We start from the raw sequence: 14,409 nt of genomic DNA, 5'->3' as shown, positions 1-14,409 counted from the left end.
CTTCTGGGACTTCCCTGGCAGTCCAGTGGTTAAGACTGCATGCTCCCAATGCAGGGGGCCTGGGTTTGATCCCTGGTCAGGGAACTAAGATCCCACATGCTGCGAGGTGCGACCAAACAAAAAAAAAAAAAAAGGAAGGAAGAAAGAAAAAGAAATGGCTTCTACTTGATTTTCAGTGCATCCTTGGTTAAGAATACTGATCTCCACTAGTGACTTGTTTTGGCCCCTCAACGGGGTAGTATTTCATATATATATAATCACAAAATAGAAGTCATTTATTTATATTGGGCATATGTTATATCTAATAAGTATGCATCCCATAAAGTGGAATGGTGGGATGGTAGTAGAGTTGCCAGATAAAATACAGGATACCTGGTTAAATTTGAAGTTCTTAGTATAACTGTGCCCCAAATATGACACGGGACATACTTATACTAAAAATTATTCATTGTTTATCTGGAATTCAAATTTAACCAGGCATCTCGCTTTTCAGTTCGGTAAATCTGGCAACCCCAGAGGGTGGACTTTGCGGAGAGAACTGTCACTGAATGGAGCAGAGTGGAGTATAGGAGTGGAGGTAAGTCACTGTGAAGATAGGTGCTTGGTGCATGCTGGCTGCTCAGTAAATTTGATGAAGAAAGGAAGAAAAAGGGAGGGAGGGAGGGAGGGAGGGAGGAAAAAAGGAAAGGAATATGACAGACAATGTCCATAACACAGTGTAGTCATCATGAATGCTATGAGGTACTTTGAGGGATCAGAGGAGGAAATGCCAGTATCCATTAGAGAATAAGGCATTTGAGTGGTACCTCAAAAGTTTCTCCAGATAAAGTTGGAAGAGGTAGGCACATTAGTCAAAAGGAACAGCATGAGGTAAAGAGGTAGGAAAGTGGTGAGGCGAGGAGTTGGGAGGTACTGGGAGCAGATCATAGAGTGTATAAGGAAAACTAGGCAAGAAGGTGGTAGTGCAAGAGCAAGAGGACAGAATACCCAACAGGCTGTCATTTGGGGCTCATTCAGTGGGTAGGGGGAGATGCATAGGATTATTGTTTCTTACTGTGATCAGAGATATGGAATTCAAAAATTTTTATTCTTTTGCTGCAAGGCAAGTGTCAAGTTAGCTATATTTAAAAAGTTATTCTCATTAAATCAAACTCCACAAAGATGACATTTTATAAAAATAGAAATGGAATAGTAATTTTAGTGAAGGAATTATAGTGAGCATAAGAGGAAAAGATACTCGATCATGGCTGATCACAGTGAATGGTCTTAGTATTTTTAGGATACACATGATGACAAGTGGCAATTCCACTCGTATATTCATTCGCCTAAGAAATACCTGCCTCTAGACTTGGATGTACCCTAGGTCTGCAGTGTTACTAAAATGAACTAAACATACTTAAGATAGAAGTAAGAGGTTGGAGTCTTAATTCTTGAAGGTGAATTCCTAAAAACTAAATTTAGTGGTATGAGCAAAGATCTAAAGCAATTCCGAACTGAATGAAATGAAAACGCATTAAACATAAATGGATATATCATCATTTTGATCTAAACCGCAGGGGAGTGTTAGAAAGTTAAAGCTTGCAGAGTATAATCAGATAGCAGGGCCTTTAAAAAGAAAGAGAGATGAGAAATATGAAGATAAAGAAGAGCTTAAAAGCAGACACCTGATGCCTGGACATCTGCCCAAATTGTCTTTATGGACCAATTAAGAAGATAAATATCTGAACATTTCAAGGGCAGATATAGTGCTTTTGTTATTGTTTTTCCATTTTGTAATGTTATTTTTGTTTATATATCTTGATGGTCTTGGGTGCTCTTCAATGTGTGCCAGAGACATGGCATCCTGCGTATTTCTTTGATATTCCAGAACAAACTTCTGCTGGTGGAGTTTCTGCCATTTATCATGGAAAACTATAAGCATACAAATACCAATAAATAGAAATCTTAATTCCCAAAGGGCACAGTTGAGAGGTCCCACAGATGTATTTTTGAAAACTCTCATGTGTAACTACATTTCAAATGCCCACGTTACTTTTCTGATTAACATGGGATTGTGACTTTGGATTTCTCGTTATTAAAATTTTCTTGTTTAGTGTTAGATCTGCTTTCTCTTTCCAATCCATGAATGGTCAGGACTCTCTTCTGTTACCACAAAGAACTTCCCTGGCCTCTTCTGAGAACCATCTAGTGAGAGGAGTGTGGGACCTAAGATAAGGAAGAGTGTGGACGTTGCAGATATGCAGGCTCCTGGGGGGGGGCGGGGACAGGTGACAGTGGTGTTGACCCTGGCGGGGGATTGCTGCCGCTGGCAAGTGGGCCCTCTCCAGAAATTTACTCTCAGAGAAGAGAGAGGCTGTTCTTTTGGAAGAGCAACTCCATCATCTCTGTTTCACGGTATCTGGCCGCTCTTCTCCCCATTTCTATCCTATTTTGCCTAAGACACTCCCTCCCCTCCTTCACTTAAGTAATTTGTGGCTGTCATACAGTGAGATACAGTTCAGTGCAAACTGTGGAAAGTAATGATATTTACTTAGAGCTTGAAAAACCCAGGTTCGAGATCTTTTTCTGCTATTTGTGAGTGCATGACCTTGGGCACGTCACTTAACCATCCTGAGCTTTGGTTTTCTCATCCATAAACTGAATATTTGTATTTCGTGCATTATCTGCCTGGTGGGATTATTGAAGATTAAATGAGAAAAATATATGAAAGCATATCCTAGGGCTATGATGATGATTGTGATGATTACTGTTTAAAAGCTCAGTGGGTGGGCCAGTTCTTCCCACCTAGAAAAATATAGGATTTCTATTTGAAGTCTTACTGAACAGAAATCAGCACTAATTTGCTTATTTGAATTTTTATAGTGAAGTACAAATGCAAGATAGATGGAATTCCTAAAGAAGCTCTTGGCTGTTGAATAAATTTCATATATTTTAAAAACTGTCACAATATAAGTTTTTTTATTTTTTATTTTTTTTGCCATATGTGGGTCTCTCACTGTTGTGGCCTCTCCCGTTGCGGAGCACAGGCTCTGGACGCGCAGGCTCAGCGGCCATGGCTCACGGGCCCAGCCGCTCCGCGGCATGTGGGATCTTCCCGGACCGGGGCACGAACCCGCGCCCCCTGCATCGGCAGGCGGACCCCCCAACCACCGCGCCACCAGGGAAGCCCAATATAAGTATTTTTAAAGAGATATATAATGGTTCGTGAAAAATACCTGAAATGCCCATGCTTTTATGGGTGTTTAGTATGCAATTTGTTCTAAATGTCTAATCTTGAATGATTAAATAATTTGCATACTGTTTTCAGTGGCATAAATTAAGGGCTAATTGAAGTATAATTTTTTGCCGTAAAATTATATCATCTTTTATGTAGTACATTTTAAAATATTCTAGGCCAGTTCTAATTTTATAGTTTTATTATTTTACTTTAATGTACCGAGTAATTAAAAATTGCTACAAAGAAAAGAAGATGAAAAGGATTTTAGTTAATTTCCCCTCAACAGAGTGAAAAGATGATTAGTAGAATAATGGAACAGAGCTCAACACAGTTCCTGGCACATAAAGATATTCATTAACTATTCCTTAATGAATAAGGAATGAATAATTTCTAAGTATTTCTAGACTTTGGGAAAAGGCACCATTCTCAGTGTTATACAAAACGTGAAGAAGATTGCTTGACATCTTTATACTAAAATGCCTCCATACACAGGTCACACAAGCCAATTTTTCTTGAACCATTAGACCCTCAGTTTGCTCTGCTTGTCTTTTCTCCTTTTGTCTTTGCTCCTGGAGTAGATTCTCAGGCTTAAGTCAGTTTGCAGAGGTTGAGAGACAGTTCTCCACAGGTATCTTGCATTGCTGTGGATCTTGCAAGCAGAGACACTGTCTGCTCTTTGTTCTGGATTATCTTTTCAAGGATGTTTATATAGCACACAGCTTTGGAAGACAAAGATAGTCTCTCCTTCTGGAGCAAAGTGCAGGTTTGCTCACAGCCTTGGAACATAGAGGTGGTGTCTCCCTCTAGAACAAAAGGCAGACATGTTTACTGTCCAGTCCAATAAAGTTCATTTCTCCCTCTGAGGCAAAAGGCAGGGATGCTTATTGCCCTTATAATAGATTCAGGTTCTCTCATCTCAGGGTTTCTGTCCTATAATGTGTAACCTACTGCATGTGCAGAAGTTACCTGGCCCTTGTTGTGTCACCCTGTGGGAATCGGGGCTCAGGAAACTGGTACAAAAATGCTGATGTTCTGGGTACTGTTATTACTGTGAGTAATAAACTGCCCTTTGTCTCTAACCAAAGCATCTCATGTCTTCTACCAGCATCCATGAAATTGTGGCAGGCTAACTTGCTAGCTTGAAAGTAGGATAAACTCTCAAACCCTAAACACTTCTTGACAACAGGTTTCAGCAGTGTTTGGGTAAGTTGGCTGGTATGGTGTGGTGTAGTTGGTACCTTCATCTAGTTAGCGAGCCTTTTTACCTCCAGTGGCTAATTGCCATTTGGGTGTACTTGGCAACCCTGGGTCCATATTCTAAAGAGGAGAAGTGAATGGGCATCATAGGGTTGGAAGTAGAAGAGGGGATGGGATCCAGAACCTTTAGCCCAGAGCACTGGTTAAAACTATGAAGCCTCTGATAACTCTCACTTTGGGGGAGTGGATGGGTGGTGGTGGACAGAGTCTATAGAGGAAGAAGGAGGGAGAAGAGGTTGATAGAGGGAAGAAGATTCCAAGAAGCTTCAAAGCAGCATAAAGTCATTCATGCTTATGGAAGCTGTAAATCATGGTGTCGGCATCTACCATAGTGAAGCTCATTAGATTACTTTTTTCAGCCAGGAGTGTGCATTTTTGTGAGTACTCTGCTTTGGGGTCTTAGTTCCTTGTGTACTGTGCTCACAGTGAGTGCTAGTGGGTGAAAGTGAGCACGCTTGTTTTGGGAAAAGACATGATGGTAGTGTCTGGCACATTAGGTCACTCTGTTCATACCCCCTCCTCCTTCCCCCCTGCCCTAGTCTTTATGGTTTACTTTAATAGAGTAAACCCTAGTATCACTTAGGCAACTCTAACAACATGCAAGGCTGGTCAAATTACCCTGGGCCTCAGAAGTCTCAGCTCCCTCTGGCACCCTGAGAGTTTGAACATACTGATGCTACTTCGCCAAGAGCCAACCCTTTGCCCGCTTCACTGTGGTGGGAAAGCATTCAGGGTTGTTATAAAGATGTACTGTGATGTCTTTCTGGTGAGCCACCCGATGAAACAATTGTGTTTTATTTCACACCGTAGGAATTTTTATCCGGCGTCATCGGATTTCTCTGCCGCCTCCTGATGAGGATCAGTTTTATACTGTGCATCGTTTTAATATCAACATAGACATTGTCTTTTATGGCCGGACATTCAAGATTTATGACTGTGATACATTCACAAAAAACTTTTTGAAGAAAATAGGAGTCAAATTAAACCCCCCGGGACAGTGGCCAGAAGATCCTTACCTGAAGACACGGAGAGAGGTAAGTTGATTCATCCATGAACTCTTATCTTCAAGATGAGAATCCCTTCAAAGTCAGTAAAGGGTATTGGTACTCCTGATGCAGATGTGAAAGAACTTTGGGGGCCATGGTCACTGGAGTTGTCCTGTTTTCCTCTGGGCTGGAGGGAAGGCTGGGTGTTGGCTTCGGTGCAGGAGATGCTCACTTTCTGCCCCTGCCCCCACTTCTCTCCACGGAGAATCTCCCTTCCAGGCAGTAGGAGTCTTCAGCGAGCTGCCCAGATGGGATGGTTTCTTAGAGCCCGTGATTGGCTTTGTGGTCACTGACAGTGAAAGAGTTGGGTCCACACTTTCCTGGCTTTTCTTTTCCCATTTTAGTTGCCTAACTCTGGGAGAATCTTTGCTCCTGTGCTACCAATTTACTGAACCCTTTGGGTACGCCTTTTTCCTTCTTCCTTGGGACTCCCAGCTCCCTTTATGGTATTATCAGACGCAGAGGTGTTCAGGAGTGAGGAAGGCCGTGATTTTGACATACTCCTATGATCACAGGATGCTTGTTTTCGAAGGCTGACCCCAGCTAGTGTAGGGAGGAAAGAATCAGTGTTAGTAGTGTTACTGTAGTCTTTCCAAAGTTTTTTTTAATGATCCCCTGGCCCAAATTTTATGTTTTACAGAGAAATCTGAATACCCAAAAGGGCAAGTGTCACGTGGAAGGTCACAAAACTCAGCAATCTTCTTGCTGGGCCTTGAACTCAAATCTCTTGCTTCTTATCCTGATTTTCATTCTTGTCATTTGTTTCTCTTCTTATTGAAGTATGATTATATACAGTAAAATACACCAAAATTAAGTATACAGTTTGATGGGTCTTAACAAATGCATACACCCATGTAATCCACATCCGAAATCATGGTATAGATTTCCATCCCCCCAGAAAGTTCCCGCATGCCTTTTTCCAATCTGTCCTTCTCCCCACCCAGGGATGAGCACAGTTCTCATTTCTGTCCCTATAGATTAGTCTCATTTTTATTGTTTCTAAAACTTGTAATTAACTTCCTTGCAGAAAGATAACATAAAATGTAGAATAAAAATCTCCTTTGGTTCTGCTTTGATCTCTTGTTAAAAGCTGCATGTAGGATCATTCCTCTATTCCTGCCCCCTAGCCCCAGCAGAATTACCCTCTAACGCTGTAGGCATACCACCCTCCTGAGAAATATATATTGTTGATCCTGGAATATCTAAGGTGAAATCCCTGTGGCGTTACGCTTGTGTGTATTGGCATGCAAGGAGATTTATGGTTTGGGTTCATTTCTGCTTTTTCCAAATGCCCTAGAAGAAGGAGTCTAGATAAATACAAAAGTCTTTAGAAGCAGAAGAGAGAACCTAAAAGAAATGGATCTATATGATTTACCACCCTTTTCATCTGGCTACACTCATTCACTAACAGCTGGTATTATATGATAGTGATTGTGAATGATGATGCATTATATGAAATACTTAGAACACTGTGTTATCTCATAAGTTTATAAGGAAAAAAATCTTTTGTTCCAGGAATCAGGAATAAATACCAAGAACAGCCAAGAAATGTTTTAAATAATTTCCTTTCAGATTGGGAGAATCGTTTTAGCATTTATTCCCTCAGGGAGAAAGCTCTTCAATAAATATAGAAATCTGTGGAAAATGAGGAGTTTAGTAAGAGGCTTTTATATTGACTTTAATGCATTTACTTCTCCAGTGTTTGCTGCCTTGAAATGTAAAGTTAAAATTAAACAATTTAACTTGAACTGAAAAGAGCCTTGATGGTATATAATCAATAATGCATTTCTTAGAGGCCTTCTAATGCCAAAGAAAGATTTTTCAATCGTTGAGAGTAGAGATCTCGTAATTTCATTTAAATATCAAGGATAAGACTGAAGAACCTCTGGAAAGGCCATCATGTCTCCCCCACTGTCTTGGGATAAGTCTGCACCTAGACTGCCCTGGACAGATACAAAATTTTGAGAACTTACAAGTAAGATTACATAACCCGATATGGGACTACATCTCCCTTGCTAGTGAGCACTTCCTTATATAACCATCCTATTAGGCTACATTAGATAGAATGGGAGCGGTTTGCTCCAAGACAGGGCTGAGACTCTGCAAATAGAGGAGTTGGGCTGAGAAGACTGCCGAGCTAGTGCTTCCTGATTTGGGGGCCAGAGCCCGCGCAGTAGTTCTGTACAGATTGGGAAGTTCTCCATTTGCTCTGCTCCTGTTTCCATGGCCTTTCAGATCTTCACTATCTAAAGCTTTTGAGCAAAATAAAACTGTGAATATATTTCTTCTCTTTCACCTTCACAGAAATCTTTGGATGAGTAAGAAGCATATACAGATATGAATTTTCAGTGAAAAGAATTTTTTGGTTGAAATATAATTAACATAGACTTGGATGTACAAATCTTAAGCATACCCGTTGACAAGTTTTTAAAAATGTATACAATTTAGTAACCAACACGAAAATCAAGATAGAGAATATTTCCATCACCCCAGAGAGTTCCCTTGTCACCCTTTCCAGTCAGTCCTCTCCCCAGAGGCAATAACTGTTCTAATTTCTGTCACCATATATTAGTTTTGTCTGTTCTTAAACAAGAATTTTAAGTCTTTGAGAAAAGTCAGTTTTCAAAAACATTATAGAAGTATATTTTAGTGTGTTAAAATAATAACGAAAGGCTTCCTAATACTTGAGTGTCTGTATTTCTAAGGTTGAAACTGGTTATATATGCATATCATGTATGTTGTTAGTTGAAATTTTAAAAAATGTCACTGAATAGTCTATAGAAAAGATACGTTTATATTCTTTGATTGCTTGCATCCCAGAAGCAACTATGGAAAAACTTCCACTCTCATTAACCTTTTCTCCATTGGCAGAAGCTAGACTGCATGGAGCCCTTACGTCCCTATCAGTCCTTCGACGCTCTGAAACAGTTCCTTGAGTATGATAGGAAGGTTTTGCGTTTCTTCTGCCTGTGGGACGACTCAGGCTCAGTGTTTGGGGACCATAGAGAACTCATCCTGCATTACTTTCTGTCTGATGATACCATCGAAATCAAAGGAGTATTGCCACATAACTCAGGAAGAGATGCTACGTCATTGTTCCTCCAGAGGAGAAAGGTACCTAAGGTGAGCAATGGACTGCTTCCCGAGTTTGCTTGTGGGCTGAAGACTCTAGTCACTCACTGTCTGGAATGTCATGTGTTATGACTGTGTGATGACAAGTCACCATGTATTAGTGCAAGTGTTTAGAAAACTTTCACTTTGTGCCCTCTATTAATGTACATCTATGAAAGTAATACAGAGGATATGACAAATTGGAGTTGGAATATTCAGGGCTTGAGGCAAGTAAAGGAAAAATGTCAAATGCAAGAGAACTACCTATTCATCATTGAGTTCACTATGAGTCTTATGAAGGTAAATGACTCTCTAGTAAAAGGATTGCTCGTGGCCTTGGGCAGGGCACTGGCCTCTGGCCTCTGTAGCCTACTGAGGAGATCCCATTGTATTGGTCTGGGTTGTGAATACACACACACACACAAGCACACACACACACACACACACACACACACACACACACACACACAGGAGTGACTCTTCTGAGAGTAGCCACCAGTCAGCAACTAGCCACTGGTTAGCAACAATGAGAGCTTTTGCATTTTTACTATTAAAAAAGAGTTGTCCAAGTGATTTCTACACATGTTTATGGCCATTTGAGAGCTAATGTAACCTGGGTGCAGCAGAAATGGCACAGAGACAGAAGACCTGGGTTAGAATTGTGAGTCTGCCACTTAACAGCTATGTGACCTTGGGCAAGTCATTAACCTCTCTGAGCATATTTCCCTATCTCTAAAGTGCAGTTAACTAGGCTTCCCTCCTGAGATAACTGTAAAGACTGAATGAGATAATATAGTAAAAAGCATTATCTAAGGACCTATAGGACACGTGAAAGTATCAAGGCTTATTCGCAGCTCTATGTTATATTTTATTTCTTATTTGGATAAAGTATTTTGAAACTTAATTCTTAGTGCTACTGAAAAGATTACTGTAATGCTCATTTCTGATGCAAACAACCACTGGTTATTTGCTTATCACAGGAGACTCTTCCAGATTCTCTGAGTCTCCTGCCAGAAGTCCTGCTGTGTTGCTTCTTGGGGCGGGGGCAGGATTTGTCCCAGAGCGAACTCTGGGCGTATGCACAGCAGGTGGCCAGGAGGTGCCAGGGAAGCCTGTTTTTAGAATGGCTTTGAAAAATAGGCTAAATATAAAATAATAATGACATACCTGACATTTGCAGTGTTCCTTGACATCACTTGCTTCATTTATTCGTTCATTCAACAAATACTTAGTAAGTGTCAGCTGTGTGCCAGCTCTGGGGTTACAGTGAGAAAGAAAATGGATAAAATCCTGCTTTGTGGAGCTTCCATTCTCAGGAGAGATACAGTAGCAGTGGGTGTTCCCTTGACACTCACAGCATCCTTTGAGAAAGCAAGGAGTAAGTACTGTTGTTGCGGTTAGATGACACAACTGAAGTTCTGAGAAGATAAATGCCTGGCCCCCTGTCCTGTAGCTAGGAAGCAGCGAAGAGAGAGTTTGCATCTAAACGTACTGTTTTTTCTTTGTTACGTGGCTTACTGACACCCCACACATCATAAATTCACACATTGAAACTTAAACATTTTATATCACACGGATCTGGCATGATTCAGATTTCTCATGTGTATGGGATAAACGGATCACTATCAATTTCTATAAGTTAGTTCAGATATTTCCTGCCTGGACCACCTCCAGCGCGGGTGGAACTGAGGAGTGCCCTCCTTGGCTTGCTCCGGGCCACAGTTTCTGTTAGAGGCTGACTGCACTCCATTGCCAACGAGTGCGTCCTTGCTCAGGATCAGGCAGGGTGCTAAGCAAGTAAAGAAGGCAAGGCAGGGTTTCTCCATCAGGGCGTTTTGGAGTTTAAAGATGACTCTGCCGATGAAGTGATTAGAGAGCAACAAAAAGTGGTTTAACCCTGAGGTCGGTGCTACGGAAGTTTGAATTGGGGACAGGCCAGTAGGATGGGAGAGGTCAGGGGGAAAGATGGGACTTTATCAGGGCCTTGAAGGAGGGGGAGAGTGTAGACCAGCCTTCAGCGGGTGGGGAAGCATGGGGAAAGGTGGCTGGAGTCTGTGTCCTGTCTTCCTCGGGATGGCAGAGAAGAGCCATACTGTGCCTCTTCCCGCTTGAGCCCCTCAACAGGAGCATGTTTGTGTTTAGAGGCCATCCACTACGTCTTGATTTGATTTTTATCTTCCAGTATGGCCCCCCTGGAGTCTATCAACCAGGCCAGATAACAGACCGGACAGTTCTCAATGTAGATGGTGGCTTGTCAGAGAACCGAGTGTATGGCTGTCTGTTGGATAAATACAAGGTGAGTCACGTTTTATTACTGTTTCCAGTGTGACTTCCCTGGAACCTGGAATGTGGGGTGAGTTACGTGTTCTGCTTCTGGGAGATTGATTGTGAATGAAATCGATGAGTATATAAATGTATGTGTCGCAGTGCTGTTTATCAATAATAAACATGCTTAAGTGCATGTATAAATATATGCATCGCACTGCCATTTGGTAGCACTGCATTGCTAAAAGAATGTTTTAAAATGTTAATATTGAGCGGTTGTCTTTTGATTTGATTTAAACATTTTGGTTATGAATGATATAATTGATTTTTTAAAATTTCTTTTTCCCTTTGGGGGTGGATGCCAATGTCTTTGGTGGGTCTGTGGTGTCAATGTCACGTTCCTTTGTTTTAATTAGCTAGGAAAAGTAGACCAAGAGTTTTACAAAGATAGTGACCTGTCCATAGGAACCGCCATCAATGTGTGGGGAAGGAAAGTGCTCCTTTGTGACTGTGATGAATTCATGAAGACTTATTGTAAGACTAAATATGGAATTGGTAAGTGAAACATCTGTCAGTTAGAAAATAATATTTAAAACTTAGAGTCTTTGTTCCCTGGTTAGGCTTGATCTGACTTTTGAGTTTCAAATTCTAAGCTCATAATAGCTACCGTTTATTGAGCATTTGCTAACTGCTGGGCATCTGTTGTCTTATTTATTCCTAACAACAATTCTAGAAGGGTAGGCTCATTATCCCCATTTTAGAGGTGAAGAAACTATGGCGTACAAGGGGCTTACTTGTCGAAGGTCATGCAGCAAGTAAAGGGTGAGCCAAGACTTGAACTTGTCTGCCTGATGCCAAAGGCTTCCATTTGCCCGTATAGCCCCCTGCCTCACTAGAGTATGGGGGCAATGCTTTGGTTAAGCAACTGAAATGGAAATCCAAACACTTTTCTTTTCACTGAATTCTTGCTTACCACAGAGGATATACTTATTTGAGCTCTCTGGGGAATTGTGCCAATCTGCTCTACCTTTCCTGGTGAGGCTTAGCCAGGCTTCCACCTTCTCTCTTCTTAGATATCCATTCCATTCAGATCAGGTTAGCGCAGTTCAGAATGAAAACCAGTGATTTATTAAGCACCTACCACATGCAGGTCATTGCAGTAGACAGAGGAGCTGCAGAGTTGTGTAAGGAGTTTCTAGGCTTAAAGGGGAGCAGAGACCTACTGCATGTTACACGGTGTTATAAGAGTCACAGAAGCAGGTGGAGGATCTGAGGTGAAACCTGAAAAACAAGCCCCTCCATTTGTTAAACCTGCCGGCCAGCTCTTCCCCCACCTGGGCCCTCTACCCCAGGCTCCAGGTACCTACCGGTGCTTGGCGAAGTGGGGTGGTGGAAGTTGCCAACCTCCCAGACTGGGGTTTGGAGCTCTGATGGGGGATGTTTACCCCTCTCTGAACCTTGGAGTATTCCTATGAGCTCACTTCCTGAGCGATGAGTTGGAAGCCAGAAGCAACCACAGCTTCCTAAAAGACAAGGTGCTTTGTCTTTAGAATGAGACGAGGCCCACCTTACGTGTCTTGCTGTCCCCACTGTGTCGTATTCCTGGCCTCCTGGGAATCTTTATATTATGGGAGAAGGCACACAGCATACAAAGGGGCTGGAATGAAAAAGAATTTCAATTTCCCTCCTCTGTGCATTAAGGGAGCTTGTTCCACAGCATCTGCGTGCCAGATTAGTCAAAATGGAGCCAAATTGGTGGCCTCTTCTTATATTATTTTCTAAAATTAGTCCTATTTAGTGGACACAGTTGAGCATATTTGTTTTCGGGCCTGAGGACAAGAAGCTGCCAGGAATGTGCAGGTAGTGGCTGCTGTAGAGAAGCTGCTAGTGACCCTTAGATATTTGGGAAGGATGGTTTGCTTTTTAATAAATGTAAGTGCCTATTCAGAATCAGCAAGTCTTCAGTGTAGACTTGGAAAAATTTTAAAAATGATATATATATGAAATGAGTCACTGAAGACATTTACCTGTGTCCTACTGAAAGATTGCCTTAATTTAAAGGACGTGGTAAAGGTTCAAAACATCATATGATCCCTTAAATAGCAAGTCCAACATTCGGTTGATGTTCGTCTGTCAGCTTGATTTTGAGAATATAAAGGTCGCGTTTGGGAAAATGAACGTTAATGCTGGAGAGACACGGGACACTGTTAGTCTTTTAACGGGTTTGCGGGGAACTTTCAGAGGCAGAGGAAATCCACCGGTGCGCTCCAAATGTAGCCATCCTCGGCATTTATCAGCTTCAAATGCCCTATGGTCCATTTCAGTTGAGCCCTAGTGCTTAATTTCTTTCTGCTCACTTCTTTTGCTCACTCTATAGACTTACTGTACTACGTTAAAAAAGTCATTTGTGTCTTTAAAGCTAATATAACGTGAGCATTATGCATTTAAACAGAAAATTATGCAAATGCAAAATTATGATGCATTTTATAGTCATGCTGACTTTTTATATTTCTCATAACATATGTTAAAATACCCCATTTGACAGACACTATTATTACACAACATTTCTTGAGTAACAGCAGTGTACTTAATGTAACTAATGACTGGAAATTATATCCATGATTCAGGGTGGAGGGGAGTGAATCAATATTCTCTGATAATCTTTACATTTGCTTTTCCTGACTTTTGGTAACATTAAATTAATAGACTTAATGTTACTTAGATATAGTTACTTCTGACATTTTAATTTTTTTGTAACTCATCTGGTTGTAAAAATTCATGAGACTGACCAAGTTTTATACATTATATTTTGGTATCCTTGAAGCCCAAACCAGGACAAAGTCCTGGCAATAACTGTGGTCACATTTCCTTCCTTGTCAGTAATTGTGGTCTCCACAGGAAGGAGCTGACAACTGCCAATGACACAGCTAGGGACCTAGGAAGCCAGGGGGAAATTTCTAATGCAGTATACAGCCTGGGTGCTTCAGTACCTTCTCTTACCTAATGCCGCCCCAACATATTTTGGGGGAGAAAAATGGCAGACAGACTAAGAGATGGAGTTGGCCACAGTCCCAAGAATTGTGCACGAGTAAGCTTTCTATTATGTGGAAGCAGAGGGCTTGATAGAATTCCAAGAGATATATGTAACCCCTGCATAAAACCCAATCTGACTCCTAAAAAGATGAGATTGTTTTGTGTATTTAAGGATTCTAAAGAGAAGGCAACTTCTTCCACAAAACAGTCCAGTGTGAGTCCCCCACTAGGCAGCTTGGCCATCCCGCTGGCCCTGGCTTGTCTGCCGGGGCGGGAGCTTGTCACTCCCTCATTATTTCATGTGCATGAACACGGACTGGCAGATGGAGGCCTGTCGGACTTTCCTGTAGCCTGAAGGTTGGAAAAGGCTCCAGGGGCTCTAGCAGGTGTTTCTTTCACTGAAGAGACAGGGATTTGAATGTAAACTGTTCTTACCTAGAATTCCTGCCTTGGGTTATTATTTCTTTGTCTATAAGAGGA

At 41.5% G+C, this 14,409-nt stretch overlaps 1 protein-coding gene across 1 annotated transcript in view; it reads left to right on the top strand.

Annotated features, from left to right (window-relative positions):
- Positions 1 to 14,409, top strand: part of EFHC2 (EF-hand domain containing 2) — a 250,923-nt gene that overhangs the window by 77,862 nt on the left and 158,652 nt on the right. The window contains exons 3-6 of the mRNA XM_027091524.1: positions 5,285 to 5,508; positions 8,392 to 8,643; positions 10,814 to 10,927; positions 11,313 to 11,451. Of these exons, the coding sequence (XP_026947325.1) occupies positions 5,285 to 5,508; positions 8,392 to 8,643; positions 10,814 to 10,927; positions 11,313 to 11,451 (729 nt within the window). The remainder of the gene's footprint in view (positions 1 to 5,284; positions 5,509 to 8,391; positions 8,644 to 10,813; positions 10,928 to 11,312; positions 11,452 to 14,409) is intronic.

This window comes from Aethalodelphis obliquidens, unplaced genomic scaffold (assembly GCF_003676395.1).
Source record: "Aethalodelphis obliquidens isolate GAN/ISIS:26980383/991018 unplaced genomic scaffold, ASM367639v1 scaffold71, whole genome shotgun sequence".
Taxonomy (NCBI): domain Eukaryota; kingdom Metazoa; phylum Chordata; class Mammalia; order Artiodactyla; family Delphinidae; genus Aethalodelphis; species Aethalodelphis obliquidens.
The sequence above is the reverse complement of the archived record's forward strand: the minus strand, read 5'-3'. Positions and strand labels throughout refer to the sequence as shown.